The sequence below is a fragment of the Oryctolagus cuniculus genome, chromosome 9, assembly GCF_964237555.1.
Source record: "Oryctolagus cuniculus chromosome 9, mOryCun1.1, whole genome shotgun sequence".
Classification (NCBI taxonomy): domain Eukaryota; kingdom Metazoa; phylum Chordata; class Mammalia; order Lagomorpha; family Leporidae; genus Oryctolagus; species Oryctolagus cuniculus.
In genome coordinates, this window is record NC_091440.1 from 34780344 (window position 1) to 34801585 (window position 21242).

General features: G+C 37.5%; 1 protein-coding gene across 9 annotated transcripts in view; it reads right to left on the reverse strand.

Annotated features, from left to right (window-relative positions):
- The window catches only part of SCEL (sciellin), a 117922-nt gene that overhangs the window by 35366 nt on the left and 61314 nt on the right, over positions 1-21242 (reverse strand). For 5 of the 9 annotated variants that reach the window (XM_017343545.3, XM_017343544.3, XM_008260069.4 and 2 more), the window contains 11 exons: positions 21020-21079; positions 20587-20646; positions 19565-19624; positions 18146-18202; positions 17746-17805; positions 16422-16481; positions 9668-9727; positions 8309-8368; positions 7303-7365; positions 3497-3547; positions 2527-2589 (listed from right to left, as the gene is read on the reverse strand). In XM_017343545.3, the coding sequence (XP_017199034.3) occupies positions 2527-2589; positions 3497-3547; positions 7303-7365; positions 8309-8368; positions 9668-9727; positions 16422-16481; positions 17746-17805; positions 18146-18202; positions 19565-19624; positions 20587-20646; positions 21020-21079 (654 nt within the window). The remainder of the gene's footprint in view (positions 1-2526; positions 2590-3496; positions 3548-7302; positions 7366-8308; positions 8369-9667; positions 9728-16421; positions 16482-17745; positions 17806-18145; positions 18203-19564; positions 19625-20586; positions 20647-21019; positions 21080-21242) is intronic. The other 4 variants (XM_008260072.4, XM_008260071.4, XM_017343543.3 and 1 more) reach the window with 4 other exon arrangements.

Below are 21242 nucleotides of genomic sequence, written 5' to 3' on the forward strand. Positions count from 1 at the left end.
ATCCCTACTCCTAACAAAAATCATGGATCTTCCTGGCGCCACGGCTCAGTAGGCTAATCCTCTGCCTGCGGCGCCAGCGCCCCAGGTTCTAGTCCCCGGTCGGGGTGCCAGATTCTGTCCCAGTTGCTCCTCTTCCTCTCCAGCTCTCTGCTATGGTCCAGGAGTGCAGTGGAGGATGGCCCAAGTCCTTGGGCCCTGCACCCACATGGGAGACCAGGAGAAGCACCTGGCTCCTGGCTTCGGATCAGCGCAGTGCGCCGGCCACAGCGGCCATTGGAGGGTGAACCAACGGCAAAAGGAAGACCTTTCTCTCTCTCTCTCTCTCTCTCTCTCTCTCTCTCTGTCCACTCTGCCTGTCAAAAGAAAAAAAAAATCATGGATCAATGGAACGCTGCTGTACTTTTGGATCAATAGTATTACGTAATTTATCTCAATGAATTGAAAATAATAAACATACAGACTTCTTTTTTCAGGATTTGGATCTGGCAAACAAAGGACATCTAAATTTTATACAAAAGCAATAAGCATTTTTGCTTCTTAAGTTACTACATTAAATTTGCTTAAAAATATAGTAAAGTATCCATTAGAATATTTGGGTATTATTACTTCCAGGGAGTTCAAAGCAGTAATGTGTTCTGCTGTCATTTGCACATTTGTGCATTGTCATCTATGAAGAATACTTCAAGTGACCCTTAGAGAACAGTAAAGGATGTCTTCTGGTTGTCCTACAACAGTAGCAATCACTTCTTGACAGCCTACACTATTTCTTGAGGTGCTTAATGAACAGTCATTCATTTGAAGAGCAAAGACTATGTGCTGGGGGTTGTGACTCAAGTTGGGCTGCCAATTAGGAGACTTCACAGAAGGCTATGAGATCTTTGCCCCTGGCTTCAGTATTCTTATCTACAAATGAAAAGCTTTGACTGGATAATCTCTAATCTGTGTCTATCTCTAATCTCTATTCATAGGACTCCAGGAGTATGAATTGTATTACCTTAGTGTTTATTATATTAGGTTTTTAATGTATTTTTTTCCTCTAAATGCTAATCACTGACAATACATTCTATATTCAGCAAGCAGTATGTGAGTGCTTGAAAATGTAATATTTTAAACTGACAACCTATTATTGTCTTAGAGTAACATCTCTATGCCCCTGGAACATAATTAGCTTTAATCTATGTTAATTGCCTGCTTTAATAAGATTGAGTATGACTACTGAATTCTCTTCTTGGTGTCCGCAGCCTATAATTACCCTAATGTGCAACTAATGATACCTAGTTGTAAGCTGTGAACATAGGAGGTACTCAGTAATTATTCACTGCCTAAGAGATCACAGAGCCACTTTCACTCTTCCACTCACTTTCTCGGTGACCCTGGTCAAACCCCTTAACCTTCCTGAGTCTTAATTTCCTCATTGACAAAACGAACAAGTTTAACTGGAACAGTGATTTTCAAGATTGTTCATTTAACTAGGTCAAGATTATCTAAGGTTCCTTCCTTGCACTTCTCAAATTTTGTGATTTTTGTAAGAACCAACAAAACTTGCCAAAGGAAATCATGAAAACATTCTTAAGACAGATAAGGCAGCTACGTACATTATAGTAATGTGTAATGAAATAAAAATTTTCATACAATTAGAGACAAAAAGTAAATTTCATTATCTTATAGACACTACTTACAGAATTCTCAAATTTCAGGTCCATAAATTTGCTGGGAAAAGCAAACCCTCTGACGGACGATAAATAAAATTTCCACTGACTATCAGAAAACACTTTCCCAAGAAGTCAGTGGTACGCTAATGATGAGTCTAATGAATTGTGTGGGTCTTTTCCTTAAAGTTAACTATCATTAATAAATTTTAATCCATTCCAGAGACAAAAGAATACAAATACCACATACAAAAAAGGCAAAATATAAAAAGCTGTGGACTAGTTATATTCCTACCCCATGCTCCTCCAATCTCTCCCTTCAGCTGCTTTTCTTGAGGCTGACAGAAATGAAGTCATCTTCATACAACTGCCTCTTTCTTGATGTTAACAAATAGATATATCAGTTTGTATGTGAATATAAAAACTGATGGGGTGGGTATTTGGTACAGCAGTTAAAGATACCCACATCCTATATCGGACTTGAGTTCAAGTGCCGGCACTGCTCCTAATTCCATTTGCTTACTAATGAGCACCCTGGGGGGCAGTGGTGCTAGTTCAAATACCTGGGTTCCTGTCACCAGCGTCGGAGGCCCAAGTTGAGTTCTGGGCTCCTGGCTTCCACCTGGCTCAACTATAGCTGTTGCTGGCATTTGTAGAATGAACCAGAGAATGAGAATTACTTCTTTCTGTCTGTCACTTTGTGTCTATCTGTCCGTCTTTCCATCTCTCTCTTTCCTCTCTGTCTTTCAAATAATTTCTTTAATGTGACTATTTTTTCAAGGCCAACATTAAATTTGTCCATAAAATGAATATGTTATTTGTATTAATATTGTGTTTAGTTAAGGGAAAACAAACAAATGAATAATTCTTTTCTTACCCAGAAGTATTTTTGGCAGCTTTGAGGCTTACATTACTGGGTTCATCAAGAGTGTTTTCACTGCTGAAAGAAAATAAAATGAAAAAGATCAAATCCAACCACAAAATATCAAATGTCATGAATGGTATTTTTGTTTATATTTGTAACTCATTCAGTGGACTCCTAGTGCAAAAAGTTGTAGGCTTACTATTTCTGATTTATATATACATTAATCATCGTTTTTCAACCCTCAAAACAACTCAATGAAGCACATATCACCACAGTCTCCACCCACTACTTTATAAAGAAAGAAATTGAGCTTTAGAAAGATTTAGACACTCCCTAGAGCCAGACACCAAAAAAAGTGGCTGAGAGTGAATCAAAATTGAAACCTCAGCAACTGTACCCACATCCCACACTGCTTCCTCCTGTGCCCTTCCTCCCTCTGTTCACCATAATTCTTTTCATCTCTGCAACACTTTCCCCCAACTTCATCTTCACAATAATTCTATGAGTGGTAGCAAGGAGTTTCTCTGCCACGCTCTTTATTAACCTTTGCTCCAGTAAATAATAGTTTTAGTTTCTCAAAGAAGTAAATTCATTGTCATGCAAATATATTCTAATCAAATATGTTTTCTTATGGGTCACTTAAATATTAATTCTTGGGTTTATGAGATAGTAGAAAATCAATATTCTTTGGTTTACTCATTTTCTGATTTATTAAGCATAAATTTAGTCACAATCCAGTTGTTACTACGTCCAAAGGAATTTCTCAAGTGGTAATTATACATAATTAGCTTTGGTGTTATCATTTTAAACACTACAATGAAATAAATAGAAGCAATAATGAAAGGAAAATCTATCTAGCATTATCACACATCAACAAATCAACTTGTTTTAATTTTTAGCCTTTCCCTTTCAAAATATCCCTAGCCAAATAATTTTATTTGTTGGTATAAATTGGAGATTTGCTCAGGAGACTTAAGCTTACCTTTTGTTTGGTGAGGGGATCACTCTGTTAAGATTCTCCAGGTCTTCATTTCTAAAAATAAAAAAGTATTGTAAGTTTCAATAGCTAACACAATCAGTTAAAATCAATAATCTGTACAGTTTTCAACTTTAATTTTGAATCAAATAACGGTTGTTAGTACAAAACTCCTTTTCAGTCCTATGTAGAAACAGTTGGCTACTATCAATTTGTCTCTTGCACATCTTTCTATATGAGAATTTAGTTCTATTCTTTTTCTTTCAAGTCAACCTCAAAGCAGAATTACTCAAACTCATTATGTGCCATTTTAGATATATATAGTACAATTAGAATTGAGAATATTTTGAGGTTGTAATGAGAAAGAGAAAATACAAAATTATTTATTATTACAATATGTTCCTTGCTTTTTTTCAAAACAAACAAAATAAAACCTTAGTGTTTTTAAAACAGTTATTTCCAGATTTTAAGTTAAACTTGTGCAGTTAACATTCATAATGTGAATATACAAGTACTGATGCCATTGTGAGATGCTAAAAGAACCACATTTCATGTAAAATTAAATTATAACAAGCAAGACTTCCGACTATATAATTTATGTTTTTATTCTGAACAATCAAATAGACAATCAAAGCTCTAAATAACTCCTATTATTATCACACTGGGCTCTCATACCAAACCTAAGTCCAAAAAGCCTAAGCAAGAAGGCTGATTTGATAGGCTTTATTATTGGATAATACATTATATATGCCCAAAACAAAAAGGACCAGAAAGACTTGAATAACATAGTCTATCTTTGGGACTAATCTCATTTCATCATGTACAAAGCCTTCCATATAAAGTTTTTTATTCTATTATGTTGAAGTAATTGAATTTTTATTTTGTGGGGCAAAAATAGGTGAATATCGGTAATTTCATAAGGTTCAACTTAATAGGATAATCTCTTTGGTATTTCTTCGAGTGAATATTAAGTGGGTCTATGGAGAATCAACAAAACGAAGAAAAAATTAGTAACAGTAATAATAATACTAGTAGATAATGTGTAACAAATATGTAGTTGAGAACAAAATGCTTTTCAAGCATAATTGCATGGTTTTTTTTCTAGCGAATCGTGAAGGAATTAATTAACTCTTAGGATCCTGACTTTACAGATAAAGAACCTGAGGTTTTAAGGATATTAAGCAATTTATCCAAGACCACATAGTCTGTAAATGTTCTTTGGACTTAAGAATCTTTTCACCAGCCGGCGCCGCGGCTCACTAGGCTAATCTTCCGCCTTGCGGTGCCGGCACACCGGGTTCGAGTCCCGGTCGGGGCACCGGATTCTGTCCCGGTTGCCTCTCTTCCAGGCCAGCTCTCTGCTTTGGCCAGGGAGTGCAGTGGAGAATGGCTTAAGTGCTTGGGCCCTGCACCCCATGGGAGACCAGGAGAAGCACCTGGCTCCTGGCTCCTGCCTTCGGATAGGTGCGGTGCGCAGGCTGCAGCGCACCCGCCGCGGCGGCCATTGGAGGGTGAACCAACGGCAAAGGAAGACCTTTCTCTCTGTCTCTCTCTCACTGTCCACTCTGCCTGTCAAAAAATTTAAAAAAAAAAAAAAAGAATCTTTTTACCAACAAGAATTGGACACTCAACCAAAAGCAACAAATGGTAGCACATGACTAATAAAATAGCAGCTCAGATGCTGAATAGGAAAAGGTCACATAATGAAAGCCAAGTTCACTTTCAGAAACAAAGTCATCTTGGGAGGACAAAAGAGGACTGCCTTTGACTGGCTAAAAATCAGGAATGCAAAGTATTATATTATTTCCCATCAATCCAGACCCTCAGGCAATGACAGTAAAGGTGTATTTTTATTTAGTGAATAAGATCTAAGGGTAACTTAAGAGTAAATATTTAGATGAAGTGATTATATCTGTAAACACAAAGTTATTGAATAAATATATGTACTCTAAAAGGTGGGGGGAGCAGGCTATATTTTAGAAGCCACCTCACATACACACGGAGCTGGACTTCCTTTCTCACTCAGACAAATCACTATCTGGTCTAGTGGTAAGAAAACTGTGGCCATTAAGTTAAATCCAGCCTGCAGTCTGGCTTAGCAAATAAAGTCTTATTAACAAATAGCCATACCCATTTTTTACAAATTACTTTCTATGGCTGACTTCACTCTACTGGAAGAATCGATGGGTTAAAACAGAGCTGTTTTGCCCCACCCCTCAAAGTGAATTATCTAGCCCTTTAAGAAGAAGTTTCTGAATTCTGATTTAGTCTAAATTAGCTCTGTTTGATAGCTACATGTTGTAAATATAGAGAGCATTCATATATGCAAATTAAGACAGGCAATCATCACAAAGAAGTTACATCTGTCTCTCCCTCTCTGTTACTCTTTCAAATAAATAAATAAATCTTTAAAAAAACATATATGAAGAAGATACATATCTTAGAATCATTTGTATGTAACACATTGAAACTAACTTAAAAATATATATTTATCACTTCATGGTTTTGTTATGCTTCTTCATTTATTTAACATGAAGTGACACCTTGACAGTAGGGACTCAATTTTAGAGCACCCTGGACCCCATTTTGAGAAAGCAGCCCTACCGTGAGACTATGGTCTGAAACTAACCATGGTCTCAAACTTAGATAATAACAGTACACTGCATCCCACTTGGCAGAACCTAGAAACTCCTTAGCATGATCACTCAAGCTTAAAACACATATCCCACATATGATTTAGGTTGATATCTGGACTAATGTTGGTATTGTCAAGATTGCAATTGATATTAGTTTCACATAGCCCTTAGGTCATCTTGACCCTAGCAACCATGTATTCTCCCTCCCCTCCCTGCGGTTTTTGCCTTTATGAACCCTGTTGCTTTGAGCTTCAGGGCCGAGAATCCACTCAACTGCTGGCAATAAAGGAATCCAAAGCTTATCAGTGTGTGGCATGTGGCACTCCTCTGTTTGCACTGGCTCAGGCACAGCAAACACTGTTTGTCTTAGAAAAAATTCTCCATAAAAGACAAATGCATTCTTTGCATTCACTATTATTTCAACAAACTGAGTAAAAATTGATTTTTGAAGGTCAGAGTTAAAGAAGGAGAGAGAGAGAGGGAGAGAGAGAGAGAGGCCTTTCATCTGCTGGTTCACTCTCCAAGTAGCTGCAATAGCCAGGGCTGAGCCAGGCAGAATCCAGGGGCCAAGAACTTCATCTGGGTCTTCTATATGGGTGGTAGAAATCCAGGCACTTGGCTCCTTTCCCAGACCATTGGCAGAAAGATAGATAGGTGCCCACATGGGATGCTGGTGTCGCAGGCAACAGCCCTACCCACTATGCCACACACCCTACACCAAGATGAATCCAATTTTTAAAACCTCCTCCAACTTTAGAAATTGTCAGGGTAGAAGGAACTTAGAAGATACGGTATAAATATTGGACAGAGAAGGAGGGACAACTGTGATTACATGAAGACATTTCTTTCAACTGCTTAGCTCTGGGAAATTGTTCTGGGGTAATGCTTCATGCCATGGAATCTCCACTTGTTTTAAGGAAATCTCAAGTGTGGTATATAAATCTCATACCAGGAAAGGAATACTCTTGCATCTCAAGGAATTCTCTTTCCCACAAATCCCATAGCCAGCAAGCCCTGAGCAAAGACTTAAACATCAGCCCTTAAGTAGGTGACACAAGACCTACTGATTTGGGTTCCATCACTGGTTGTCACTGTGGTAGAGCAGAGCACCTTATCATATTTTTTAAGTTGAATAGAGGAAAAAATGTAAAGATAAAAAAGGTCCATAACCCTTACCCTTGTTCTTTCATTCTGTTTGTTTCAGGAGCCACTTTGATGAGACTGTCAAGACTTTGATCCCTTAAAAACATGGAAGAAATAACCAGATCAGTGGTAGATTTATATCAAATGTCTGAAAATACTTGTTGAAACTGAGAAATATTTTTATTATAAAATATTTATTAAAACATAAATCATTTCAGTAGGTTGAGATTTTTCAGTGTGACTATGAATATATACCAATGCATTTGTAAATATGAATATGAATATGTATATTAGAACCTAACTCTAATTAAATAGAAACAATTAATAGTAAGTAATGGTTTTAGAAAACTTGTGATATACCAGACACTGCTGTATGTGATTTCCATGAGTTATATCTAATTTATTCTTTCTACCAATCCCATGGCGTAAGAAACACGTATATTATCATCTCCATTTCATAGAAAGAACACACAGGACACAGGAAGATTATGTAAATTTTGCACAGGGCTAACAGTTGCAGGACTGGGATTTAAATCTAAGTCATCCTTTACCAGAACTCTTGGGCTTTACCATGACTCCAGCCATCCTATTGGAACTTAGGAACTAAATTAGCAGTGAAAATGTCCAGTGAGCACCCAGTCCAATCCCCTCACTGTGAAGATGAGAAAACGAAAGTCCAAATAGAAGAAAGTCTCAGACCACATAGATAAGGGGGTAAAGTCAGGCCAACACTCACATCTATGGACTCCAGTCTAGTTCTCTTTTATGTCTATTGTGCTATCCCTTGTGCATAAGAAAAGTAAATCCTTCCATTCTGTGGGAAAACTGTAAACCTAATGAACCAAATGGCACTTTCATTGTATCAGAAATCATCGACTCAAGTCTTTACCTTTATTTTTGGCTGTGAGATAGCTAGTGCTAGATTTCTTTTCTTGAACCATCATTGGGTTCAGCATCAGTCTGCTGAAATGATGATTTTAATTATATGTCTAAGCATTGGTTAGCATGAAACAAAAAAGAGGAGCACATTAAATCTTACCATTGTACACTTTTTCCTGTTCCTGGATTCACTTTGATGAGGTTGTTAAGATTTTCAGACCTTTTAACAAAACAAACAAAATCATGATAAATAAAAATGGAATTAAATCAATTGGCTGTTATTTGTTTATTTGAAAGACAAAGAGAGAGCTAGACAACTTCCTTCCATTGGTTTACTCCCCAAATACTTGGAAAACCTTGGAGTGGGCCAGGCAGAAGCCAAGATCCTGGAACTCAATCTGGGTCTGCCATATGTGTTGCAAGGACTCAAGTACTTGGGCCATCATCTGATTCCTCTCAGGGTATGTATGAGCATGAAGCTGGAATCAGAAGCAGAGCTGGGTCTGAACCCCAAGCATTCTGCCATGGAATCTGGGTATCCTGAGTGGCATCTTCACCACTGTAGAAAAACACCTAACTCTTAATTAACTGCTTTGATTTAAAGGATGCAGGTGCTCAAGATAAATTTTACTAAGTTCTTAGAGGAATTAATACCTATCTAGACCATCATTTAAATTTTTGTTTTGTTTGAGTAAGAGAGAGAGAGAGGGAAGAAGGGTGAGAGAAAAAGAGAGAGAGAGAGAGAATCACCAATTGTTTGGTTCACTCTTCAAATGCCTGCAATAGATGGGGCTTGGTGAAGGCAAAGCTGGGAGTTGGAAACTCAATCTGGTCTCCTGCATAGGTGACACGAACCCCTACTAATTGTGCTATCACCGGTGCATCACAGGGCCTGTATTGGCATAACATTGGTGTCAGAAGCCAGAGTGGGGAATTGAACCCAGGTAAACCAATACGGAAATGCAGGCATCCTAACAAGCATCTTAACCACTAGGCCAAATGCCTTCTTCTACACACTTGGTATAGAGAGGAATTTATGACCTTCCTATAAATCGTGGATATGTTGGTTTAATTTCCCACTTACCTTCAAAACAAAACCATGAAATTAGGGCAAGATTTAATTTTTGTAAAATAATCAGTTCAGAAACAATGTAATGATTTGCCAAAAACTCTTACCAAGTCTCCTCAAGAATTGCATCTCTAGCGCTACAGTTAAAACTAAACTAGATAATAGTTTCCATTTGTAGTAGCTTTTTATTTTAAATAGAGTTTATATCCATCATTTCACTAGATCCTTATTAACCATGCAATGATAAAGATAGAACAAACATTATGATTCTCATTTTATAACTAAGGAAGCTGCAGTTCACATTCAAGGGACTTGTTCAAAGACACCCAGCTGGAGAGTAATGGATTTCAGACTTTCTGATCTTAATCCAAAGGTTTTTCAACACATCTTTTATGAGTGCCACAGATTGATGGCAAGGGGGAAGGAAGAGAGATAAGACACAATCCTCACCCTTGGTTACTTCTGTTTACTTCAGAGGTCACTTTGATGAGATTGTCAAGGCTCTGGCCCCTTTAAAACATTGAAAAAAATGATGAAGTTAAGAGTGGCTTGATAATAAATGGATTAAACTATCTCAGCAATAGTATAGACACTCATTAAGATCATACTGAAGAGGTAAAGATGGCTAAAGGTGACTATGTAGAAATAGGTAGATATTTATACCTCTCTGAAACTCACTGAGATTGGTAAAGCAATATTTTAATCCTGGAGCCATTTGACCCTAGCAAATATTGCATTAGAACTCTCCATATTTTGATGCATTTAATGCTATGCCCTTAATTTTTGCCAGGTACACAGAACATTATGTAATAGTCTATATATTGCTTTATGTAACATTTCAGAAGGTATATCCTGTTCACTTCCAATATGTTGTGGAACTCTAAAAGCAACTTTAGAGAATCCATATTTTGTAAAGTTGACATCCACCAGCAAGATTTCTATCACAAAACTGTATACAACCAACTTATATTTGACAAAGGAGCTAAAACCAATTCCTGGAGTAAGGATAGTCTCTTCAACAAATGTTGCTGGGAAAAATGGATTTCCACATGCAGAAGTATGAAGCAAGACCCCTACCTGACACCCTACATAAAAATCCACTCAACATGGATTAAAGAGCTAAATCTATGACCAGACACCATCAAATTATTAGATAACATTGGGGAAATCCTGAAAGATATAGGTACAGGCAAAGATTTCTTGGAAAAGACCTCAGAGACACAGCCAGTCAAAGCCAAAATTAATGGGATTAAATCAAACTGAGAAGTTTCTGTACTGCAAAAGAAGCACTAAAAAAGTGGAGAGGTAATTGACAGAATGGGAGAAATTATTTACAAACTATGTAACTGATAAAGGATTAATAACCAGAATAAAGAGATCAAGATATTACACAACAACAAAACAAACAATCCAGTTAGGAGATGGGCAAAGGACTTAAACAGACATTTTTCAAAAGAGGAAATCCAAATGGCCAACAGACACATGAAAAAATGCTCAGGATCACTAGCCATCAGGGAAATGCAAAACAAAACCACAATCACCTCACCTCACCCTGATTAGAATGGCTTTCATACAGAAATCAACAAACAACAAATGCCTGCAAGGATGTGGGGTAAAAGGTACCCATATCCACTGTTGGTGGAAATGTAAACTGGTAAAGTCACTATGGAAGACTATATACCTCAAAAATCTGAATATAGACCTACCATATGACCCAGCCACCCCATTCCTGGGAATTTACCCAAGAAAAATGAAATCAGTAAGTAAAAGAGTTAACTATACCCCAACATGTTTATTGCAGCTCAATTCACAATAGCTAAGACATGGAATCAACCTAAAAGCCTGTCAAGCAAAGACCGGATAAAGAAATTATGGGAAATGTACACTATGGAATGCTACACAGAAGTTGTCATTTGCAACAAAATGGATGAATCTGGAGAACACCATATTTAGTGAAATAAGCTTGTCCCAAATACCATATGTTCTCCCTGATCTGTGAGAACTAATAGAGCACCTAAAATGAAATCTGTAGACGTGAATTGACACTTCAAGAAGGGATGACTTGAGCTGCCTTTGTTTGACTGTCAAAGAACAGTTTTGTTTTGTTTTTTTCTTCATACTATTTGTTGAACTCTTTACCTTACACAGAGTTAATCATATGCATATAAAGTCAATTGAGAATTGATCTCAGTAAAAAATAAGAGTGGGAATAAGAGAGGGAGGAGTAAGTTTGTAACTGTATAGTTCTGCACACATTCCTATGGACTTACTTCTGAGGGTACAGTTTAAAAACTTGTCATGAGACCCCAAATCCCATTAAGTTGGGTGGCAAAAATGCCATCTTAAGTGTTAAAATGGTCATATTAAGTGTTAAAGTGAATACATAGATAGGATTAAGTGTTAAAGGATCATAAATAGGATCAAGTGTCTGATAATAATAACAGATAGAATTTAAAAAGAGAGAATGTTCCAACATGGGAAGCAGTCCAAACAGCAGACTCATAGAATGACAAATGCCCTAAATAGCACTCTAACCTCAGAATCAGCCCTTAAGACTTCCTGGTTTGGCCGAAAAACCCTTGAGAGTATTTCAGGTATGGGAAGCCAAGACACTGTGTCAAAAATGTTCTACATGAAGGATCTCTGTGAGTGAGATCCCAGCAGAAAGAAGTGGCCATCAAAGAATATACTTTTCTTTAAAGGGAGGAGAGAACTTCCACTTTGCCTATGGTCTTGTCTAAATGCTGACTGAGTTTGTGGATTCAAAAGGCTTCCATAGCCTAGGCAGCTCATGTCAAGAGCCTCAGGTGGTCACTGACATCATGCATAAGAGTGTTAATTGTTAAATTAACAACAGGAGTCACTGTGCACTAACTCCCCATGTAGGACATCTGTCCTCAATGAGTTGTAATATGAGAGTTAACCATAGAATCAGCTCCCAAACAGTTTTTTTGTGTGTGTGCATGTGTGTTCAAATTTTTGAAATCTTTACATAGTACAGAGTTGGTCTTTGGTGTACAAAGTTAATTGAAAATGAATCTTAATGGAGAATGGGACTGAGAAGGGGAGAAGGAGGAGGAGGAGGGGTGGGAGTGGGGGTGGGAGGGTGGGTATGATGGAAAGAATAACTATTTTCTTAAAGTTGTACTTAAGAAATTTGTATTCCTAAAAAAATTAATTTTTTAAAAACTGTATTGTGTGAAATATACAAATTTATTAAAATCCATGACGTGCAAACTGGTAACTGCTTTTAGTACTTACAAATGTGTGCTGCATTACAAACCTTGAGTAATTGTTTTGGTAACAAACAATAGAAAAATTAAAATCTATAGTTTCTGAAATGTTCTGAAACATGATAAGTTGACTATAATATAAAAATTCACAGTCACTTAAACCACTCTAGTGTTTTTTGTTACCCTTTAGTATATGCCTGCTTCTGATAATAAGGGAATTTTGTTTTTCTTATTACATCTACATGTGTTTTCCACATATGCAGCACCCGTAAATTGCTCCTTTGGTCTACAGAGGATACCACATGGAGCAAAGACCATACATAGGAAGGTGCTTTTTCACTGTTTATCCACATTCTGTAACTCTGCTCAGATCATATCAAAAAAGCTCTGAGGTTTCATCTATATAACATCAAAGACACAGATATTTGGAAGCGAGCAGATGTTAACTTGGGTTTTTTTTTCAATTTGTATCCAGATGTCGGAGATTGTGATATACAGACTAAAAGCAGCAATTAAAAAAAGTCTGAACCCTTTTAATGCAAAGAACAAAACAACCCCAGTAGAAACAACCACTCAATTCTAGATTACTCCCTGGTTGACTTTGCAATAAATGAAGTATGTGGGATTTTTAACACCAGCAACAGAGGAAAAAAAATTTCTGTATTCTATTTCCAGATATAAGTATGCAGAAAAATAACAAAACAGTAAGCATTATAACTACTTCCTTTGTTTGTATTGGTTGTAGAGTTCACTTCATTGTCAAGACTTTGATCTGTTAAAACATTAAATAAAGCACCTAACAGTACATATTTTACAGTTCATAAAGTCAAAAAAGTGAGCTGAATACTGTGGTAACCTGATTAATGTACTAATGTAGTATAATGAAAACTGTGTGAAGCAATGCCTCATAGTATATATTTATATATTCAGTATTTATGTATTTTTGAACCCACAAATACTTTGGAAAATCCACTATAGGCAAGACCCTGCCCACGTGCTGGGACAGGATTAGCTCTCATGGGGCCGCCATTTTAACTTGGAGGAGAGATAGGCAATAAACAAATGTATCCATAAAGTCTGTGGATGGGGCAGGCATCTGGCCCAGTGAGTAAGATGCTGACTGAGATGCCTGCATCCCATGTCAGAGTGCCCAAGCTGGAATCCATAGCAGGTGCTCAGCAAATGAACCAGCAGAAGAAAATATTCTCTTGTGCTTTTTATGACTTTCTCTACCTCTCAAATTAAAAAAATATATATATAGACAAATGAAATTAAAATGTAAGTTTATTTTGATGCAAAGAAATTGTGCATAGTTTTTTCATAATATGCATTTATCCATGAACTTTTTGAAGAACTCCTCCTGTGTACAATTTCAAAAATTATTTCAGGAAAATATGCTTACTTTTAATTCCATCTGTCCACAAACTTTTTGAAGAATTCTTGCAAAATTTAGTATACAAATGCATGCCACAATTTCAGATAAAAATATATACTGTGAAAAAGAAATTCTAAAAAGTGCCTGGGGCCTGTAGTACTGCAGTGTATGAGGGGATGGTGATTTAATTATGTTCAGCGGCCAGAAAAGATCTGTTTGACAGGGTGACCATAGGGCTAGGGCATCCTAAGCAGGGAACAGCAGAAGCAGAAGCCTTACTGCAGGAGTGAGCCTGAAAGAAAAAGATCCCTTTGGCTGGGTTTTATTGAGAAAGAAAAGGCCATCACTGACTTAGAATTTTATCCTCTCTGAGGTGGGAAAACCTTGAAAGCTTTTTAATAAAGAGAGGATTTTATATTTTTTTAATTTTTATTTATTTATTTTTTTTGACAGGCAGAGTGGACAGTGAGAGAGACAGAGAGAAAGGGCTTCCTTTTCTGTTCGTTCACCCTCCAATGGCCGCCGCGGCGGGTGTGCTGCAGCCGGGGCACCACGCTGATCCGAAGGCAGGAGCCAGGTGCTTCTCCTGGTCCCGACCGGGACTAGAACCCGGTGTGCCAGCGCCACAAGGCAGAGGATTAGCCTAGTGAGCCGCGGCGCCAGCGAGAGGATTTTATTTTTAAGAGATATATATAGAACTTCAATATGTATAGGAAAAGGAAATGACTAACACTATCTTTAAAGGACCCCAGAAACCGATGCATACTAATGTATATACATGCACTGCATATATGCTTACACACACTCAGGTGCACATATATCCATATAAATACACATTTATATACACACAGATGCATGAACATACTCAACCGTACATGAACACACAAGCATGTATGTAGTTATACATGTATACACATGTATACATGTATACATACATGCTTGTAGTTATACATGTATATATGTATACATGTATATGCATGTATAACTACATACATGCACATACCCATGTGCATTTACATTCATACATAGATATACATCTACTTGAGTGCACACAAACATGCATGCCCAAGAACATACAAATGCAGACAAACATTTGTTTACATGTATAAATGCTTGAGGATGCCTCAAAAGTTCATGGAAAAAATGAACAAAAAGTATAAGTTTGTTTGGTGCAAAAATTTTTTTGAAATTCATGCAGTTTTTTATAATATGCATTTTCAATGCATTTTTGAAGCCTCTACATATGCAGGGATTTGAAAATTCTTTGCCCCTAAATAAGGTTTTCACAACTTTTTGAAGTACTCTTGTAATGTACACTTGGGCATATACATACATAAATACACCATCATGGGAAAAGCAATGTCACAATTTGAAATATTCTCTTTAATGAAAATTTGAGAGGAAAACTCTGATTTTTCAAGAAAAGTTACACTAAATATTTGAACACTAAATCATTAAGAAAGCATTATTCACCTGAACTTTTATTACTTTAACAATTAATTATATCTTCCACATGCCAGCATGAAAGTATTATGGTCCCTTTTTTGTAGGTAAGTAAATTGAGGCACACTTGAACAAATGAGGGGGTCAGAATTTGAACCCAAGTCTTTCAGACTCCTTGTTCACTACCTCAGGTTACCTCCCTGAACAAACTAGGTAGCCAAGGAAATCAATAGATCTCTAGTCTTTGGTTTGCACAGTTATGTACATCTCTCAATCACTGGATGTCTGTGCTTCCAACCTGGTCACACAACCAAGAGCATGATAGCATGGCAGTGCACAGCAGCTTTTAGCTGGCTAAGCTGTTGCTCTGTCAGCAGGGCCCGCAAGCATCCACAGTGGCACATTTCAGAACCAACAAATAATACCATGTACTGAGCTAACTGGATGAAAAGGAGTTCAAGGGAAATCACACGGAGTTATCTGGTATTCTGTTTTCAGTAACTTGCCAACAAGCTCAATTTCAACAATATCCTGTCTGCTTTTTAAAAAATAAAAGCAAGAGGACATAAGCTCTCAAGACCTTTCAATTCATGGATAAGAGAACTCTCTTAAAGAGGCTCACTTTATTAAGCTCTTCATCTTTAAATACACACCACATTACAAATACATAAATACACTAGATACAAATACACTACACATGTACACACAGTTCACAAAAACACACATGCTACTTAATATGTACACACATATATTTATACCCCCATATGCACCTATACACATACTAGTTATATATATACACACCACCTACACATGTACTTAAAAACATGCTTATATACATATTATCCATACACAAATAAATCACACTTACATACAGTATTTACACATATACACACATATACTAACACACATATATTCTCCAAATACATACAAAGGAATAAGCTGTTTAACTCACCATAGAAGATCAGTCAAAATTCCCCTTTAATTTCTCATGATCATTTAAAACTAAACTTTACCCAAGAGTTAAACACAAGAGGCTTCTGCACATTACTTGTATGGACATGCTTACCTTGCTGTCCTGAATATAAGCACTTAGAGTTCTAATGTGCTCATAAATACCAGACAAAGTGGGGAGGAGGAAGCTTAAATGTCTTACCTCTTGATATTTTTATTTGTTTCAGGATTCACTTTAATAAGTCCATCAGGGTCTTGTTTCCTTTAAATAAGGAAATTAGTCTTAATGAATGTCATTAAAATAAAACATGATCAAGTGAATAATGGTTGGAAAAATTTATAAACACACAAGTACTCTATATCAACACAAATTTTCAAAGCGAAATGCAAATGAAAATTTTTCTCTTATATCTTGAGCTGAAGACCATTTAAGGTTGCTTACTTGCTAACAACAAATGTGTAATTTGTTTTGCTGTGTTCTCAGGATGTATGTTATCTGTTACTTAACAAATTCAGTATTGCACTCAGATACATCTTGACAAAACATCCTAAAGAGGCAGCATTGAGGTCATGTGAGTTAGATTAAATTCTATACTGGATCCAGAGAGAATACAAATTTCTACTCAACAAAACAGACATAATTGCTTATTATGTTTTTAAATAAGAACAATGTTAAGAATAACAATTTAATTATAACACCTTAATAATATTAAAAATAATCTTTATGCATCACTCCCTCCCCTCTGCTCTCCCCAGCCTCTGGCAATCACATTATGCTCTCAATTCTATGAGACCAACATATTTAGATTACAATGAGAATAATAAGAATGTATCTGTCTTCATACAAACCACTATTCCTAAACCTTTTAATATATCATTTGAATAGATTATACCCTAACAAAAAGCAAAAAATTAGCAAATAGTAGGAAAAGCAGTGATTTACTTCTCAAAGGGAAATATGTCAGCCCATTGAAATGCATGCAGTGATACCAAAAGGAGCATAGGTGGGCCCCAGGGCAGGCAGTAGGGGAGGCAGAAGCATTGTGATTGTGTACTGGTGCCAGGTCATCACAGTGCCAGCAGGAGACAAAGTGGTGCTGAGTCACTACTCTGGGAGGCAGGGGCCTGCCAGCTTGCCCCCTGGGCTGCCTGCAGACACCCTTCTCAGATAAACTGATGTACAAGAGTTGCGTACTCTTGTCGGCTCACTCTTGGCTATCTTTATCATTTTAGAAATCCACTGTGAAAATGTCAAAACTGTGCTTGCTGTGGACACACAGAAATTCAGTAACTCCTCTCTAAAGTCAACCAAAGACTAAATCTGGCAGGAAGGCCCTCGCTACTAAACATTAGGGAAATTTTTCAAAAATAAAAAGTTTTATTGTGTCAAGGATGGATGGTCTTGTGGCAAATATTTATTGTCCAATTCCATGCTAATAAAATATGCTTATATAACTAAAAGATCAAATCATTTTATTTTATTTTCACTTACAGAAGCCATATTTAAAGACACTAATAAGTCTTACCTAGTGGTACTTTCATTTTCTTTGGGATTCACTTTGATAACATTATCAAGGTCTTTACTGCTTTAAAATAAAAAAGTTTAGATCAGTATCAGAATAATCCCATAGTATTCACATACACATTGCATATTCTTGCTGATTTGACTTTTATTATAAAAATTTACCTAATGATAATAAGTTAGTCTCTAGGATTTTATTGAACTGTAAATATATTTTTGAGCTGTAAATGTAAATTTAGGTAGAATACACTGCTGGCCCTTCAAATTGAAGGTCTGGGCCAGAGAGCAGACACGGAAGAGAGAAGACAAACTCAAAGCTGTGATGTCTTCAGTCTTGCTGAGAAGAGCACAGAACCAACCTGGGACAAAATAACAAAGACTTAGGAACATCATGCAGTTCTCACCCTCTGCTGATCTTATTGGTCCCAACATTCACTTTGACAATGGATTCAGGATCTCGGCTTTTTTGGAAGAAAATATCAAAACCTTATGTTACTTAGGTTACATACAACCTAGAAATCTAAATAAGACCAAATGACCAATATGACATTTGATGTAATTATCATTAGTTTATCTTTATTAATTTCTGCCATAGTGCAAAACAATCTAAAACAACATGCCTCTCACTTTGCAATATTGTCCTTTTCACTTTCTAATTTATGTAAAAATTTAACTCATTGTTTAATTATTTAAGAAAATAAAGAATCAGCATTGCTGTAGCAGGTTTCTCCTTCATGTACATAATAAAATACAAATATGTGGTCCTTTGGCAGTAGCACTCATCATATCACTTAATTTAAAGACTTATTTTTTATTTATTTGAAAGGTAGAGTTACAGAGAGAGGCGGGAGGGAGACACACAGAAAGATCTTCAATCCATTGGTTCACTCCACAAATGGCTATAAGACCAGGGCTGGGTCATTCTGAAACCAGGAACCCAGAGCTTCTTCTGAGTCTCCCACATGGGTGCAGGGTCCCAAGCACTTAGGCCACTTTCCCCTGCTTTCCCAGGTAACCAGCAGGGAGCTGGATCTGAACTGGAGCAGCAGGGTCTCAAACCAGTGCCCATCTGGGATACCGGCACTACAGGTGGCAGCCTAACCCACTACACCACAACAATGGCCCCACTCATCATATGCTTTTTGCCTACTTGTTCTGATGGGCCTAAATAGGAAAATAGTTCATCTGTGGTAGAGAAAACCTCAGCACACTCCTTTCTAAAGAGATATATAAAAAGGGATCCCCTTAAGACAGGAACTTTTCTCACCCTTTCTTGTTTTTGTCAGTTGCTTGATTAATGAAACTTCTAGGACTTGCTTTCTTTAATATATTGGTGGGAGCACCACAGCACTGGCACCGCAAATAAATCTTCTAAAAAAATAACCGACGGGGCCGGCGCCTGGCGCAGTAGTTTAGTCCTCTGCCTGTGGCTCTGGCATCCCAATGGTTGCTGGTTTTAGTCCTGGCTGCTCCTCTTCCAATCCAGCTTTCTGCTGCGGCCTGGGAAAGCAGTAGAAAAATGGCCCAAGTGCTTGGGCCCCTGCACCCCATGAGAGACTAGGAAGAAGCTCCTGGCTCCTGGCTTCGGATCAGTGCAGCTCTGGCCATTGCAGCCATTTGGGGAATGAACCAACAGATGGAAGATCTTTCTCTCTGTCTCTCCCTCTCACTCTCTGTAACTCTACCTCTCAAATAAATAAATAAAATCTTCAAAAAAAATTAAAAAATAGCTTTGACCATAGAAATAATTATCATAAGAAGGTAAATTTAATGACTAACCAAATACGAAGAAAAGAATCTGTAGAGATTTCATAGATTCTTACCCTTTGTCACTGCTGAGTGTTCTGGGATTTTCTTTAATGAAATTGTCAAGAGTCTGATTTCTTTCAACATGAAAAATAATATCAATTATAAGTCAGTTTTCTAAGATATCAATATCTCTAGAATCATAAGTTAACCACACAAATGTTAGATAATTAATTAACCCATTTTGTGGCACAAAATAAATCAAAGCATAGCTTTTGACCTTTAGAGATTTACAAATACATATGTAGACCTATGCATATAAAGTGACTCAACTGGCTCACTAGGATAATCCTCCACCTGCAGCACCGGCACTGCGGGTTCTGGTCTCGGTTGGGGTGCCAGATTCTGTCCCAGTTGGCCCTCTTCCAGTCCAGCTCTCTGCTATGGTCCAGGAGTGCAGTGGAGGATGGCCCAAGTGCTTGGGCCCTGCACCCACATGGGAGACCAGGAGGAAGCACCTGGCTCCTGGCTTTCGTGGCCATTTAGGGGGTGAACCAACAGAAGGAAGACCTTTCTCTCTCTGTCTCTCTCTCTCACTGTCTAACTCTGCCTGTCAAAAAAAAAAAAAAAAAAAGTGATTCAACCAAGATCCCAACTCAAAAGTACTTTAGTATACTCTAAAGACTCATGAATGAGGGGCTATGTTCCAAGTATCTAAATGTCTTATAGCAAATACATTTAATTGAGAAATCAGCCTATTGTCCACTACTTAACAATCAGTTGGGTTTCTTTCACTTTTAGATATAAAAGGGAATTGGGGGTCATGCAGGTCATAGTCTGCATTTTATGGGATAAGGAAACGGAAGTCTCCAGATTTTAGGTGACTTGCCCAGGGTCAACCAGATTGATGCTGGAGGTAGGAACAGTACCAGAACAAACACACACACTCCAATCTCCTGACCCTGACCCCCTATCTCTTGATGGTAGGCCTGTTCCACTAGCTTTCCAGACACTTGCTCTGAGAAGGCATCTCCCTCCAAAAATATGATACAGACTAGGGTTCAGTTAATATGGCTGCCCTGACTTCCCCAAAGCTTACCCTTTGCCATCTTTGTCAATCGGAGCAGTCATAAAGATGAGACTTTCAAGGCTTTTGGCTCTGTAAACACAGAGGAATTCAAATTTAAAAAAGGAAGGAAGGAAGGAAGGAAGGAAGGAAGGAAGGAAGGAAGGAAGGAAGGGAGGGAGGGAGGGAGGGAAAACATGCACATTGAAATGAAATTGTGTGGTATCTTGCAAGGTCAGACACAATAAACATTCTCCATGAATTGCTCATTCGTTCTTATTGCATGGAAGAGCAGAAATCCTTCCGGGCAATTATGTCTGAACTAAACGTACAATGCTGAGAGCACTACCCCATCTGCTAGTCGATTCTGTGCCAGAGGATACAACCACCTTCCAGCTAATGTCTGAAAGAATAAGGAAAGCAACCTGGGAGATGAGACTTTCAGATTAGAGACAGATGCACTTACCTTTTCTCCGTTTGCTCCACCTTTGGATTTGCTCTGAAGAGACCATCGAGACCTTGATTTCTTTAAATATATTGATTAAAAAATATTATCAGTGGCAAGAAGAAACACTTAACTCTATAAAAATACAGACTAGTTTACTCCTGAGACAGATAATGGGAGTAGGTTGGGAAAAATGATTTCAACTGGGGCCAGCACTGTGGCATAGTAAATTAACCCTCCAACT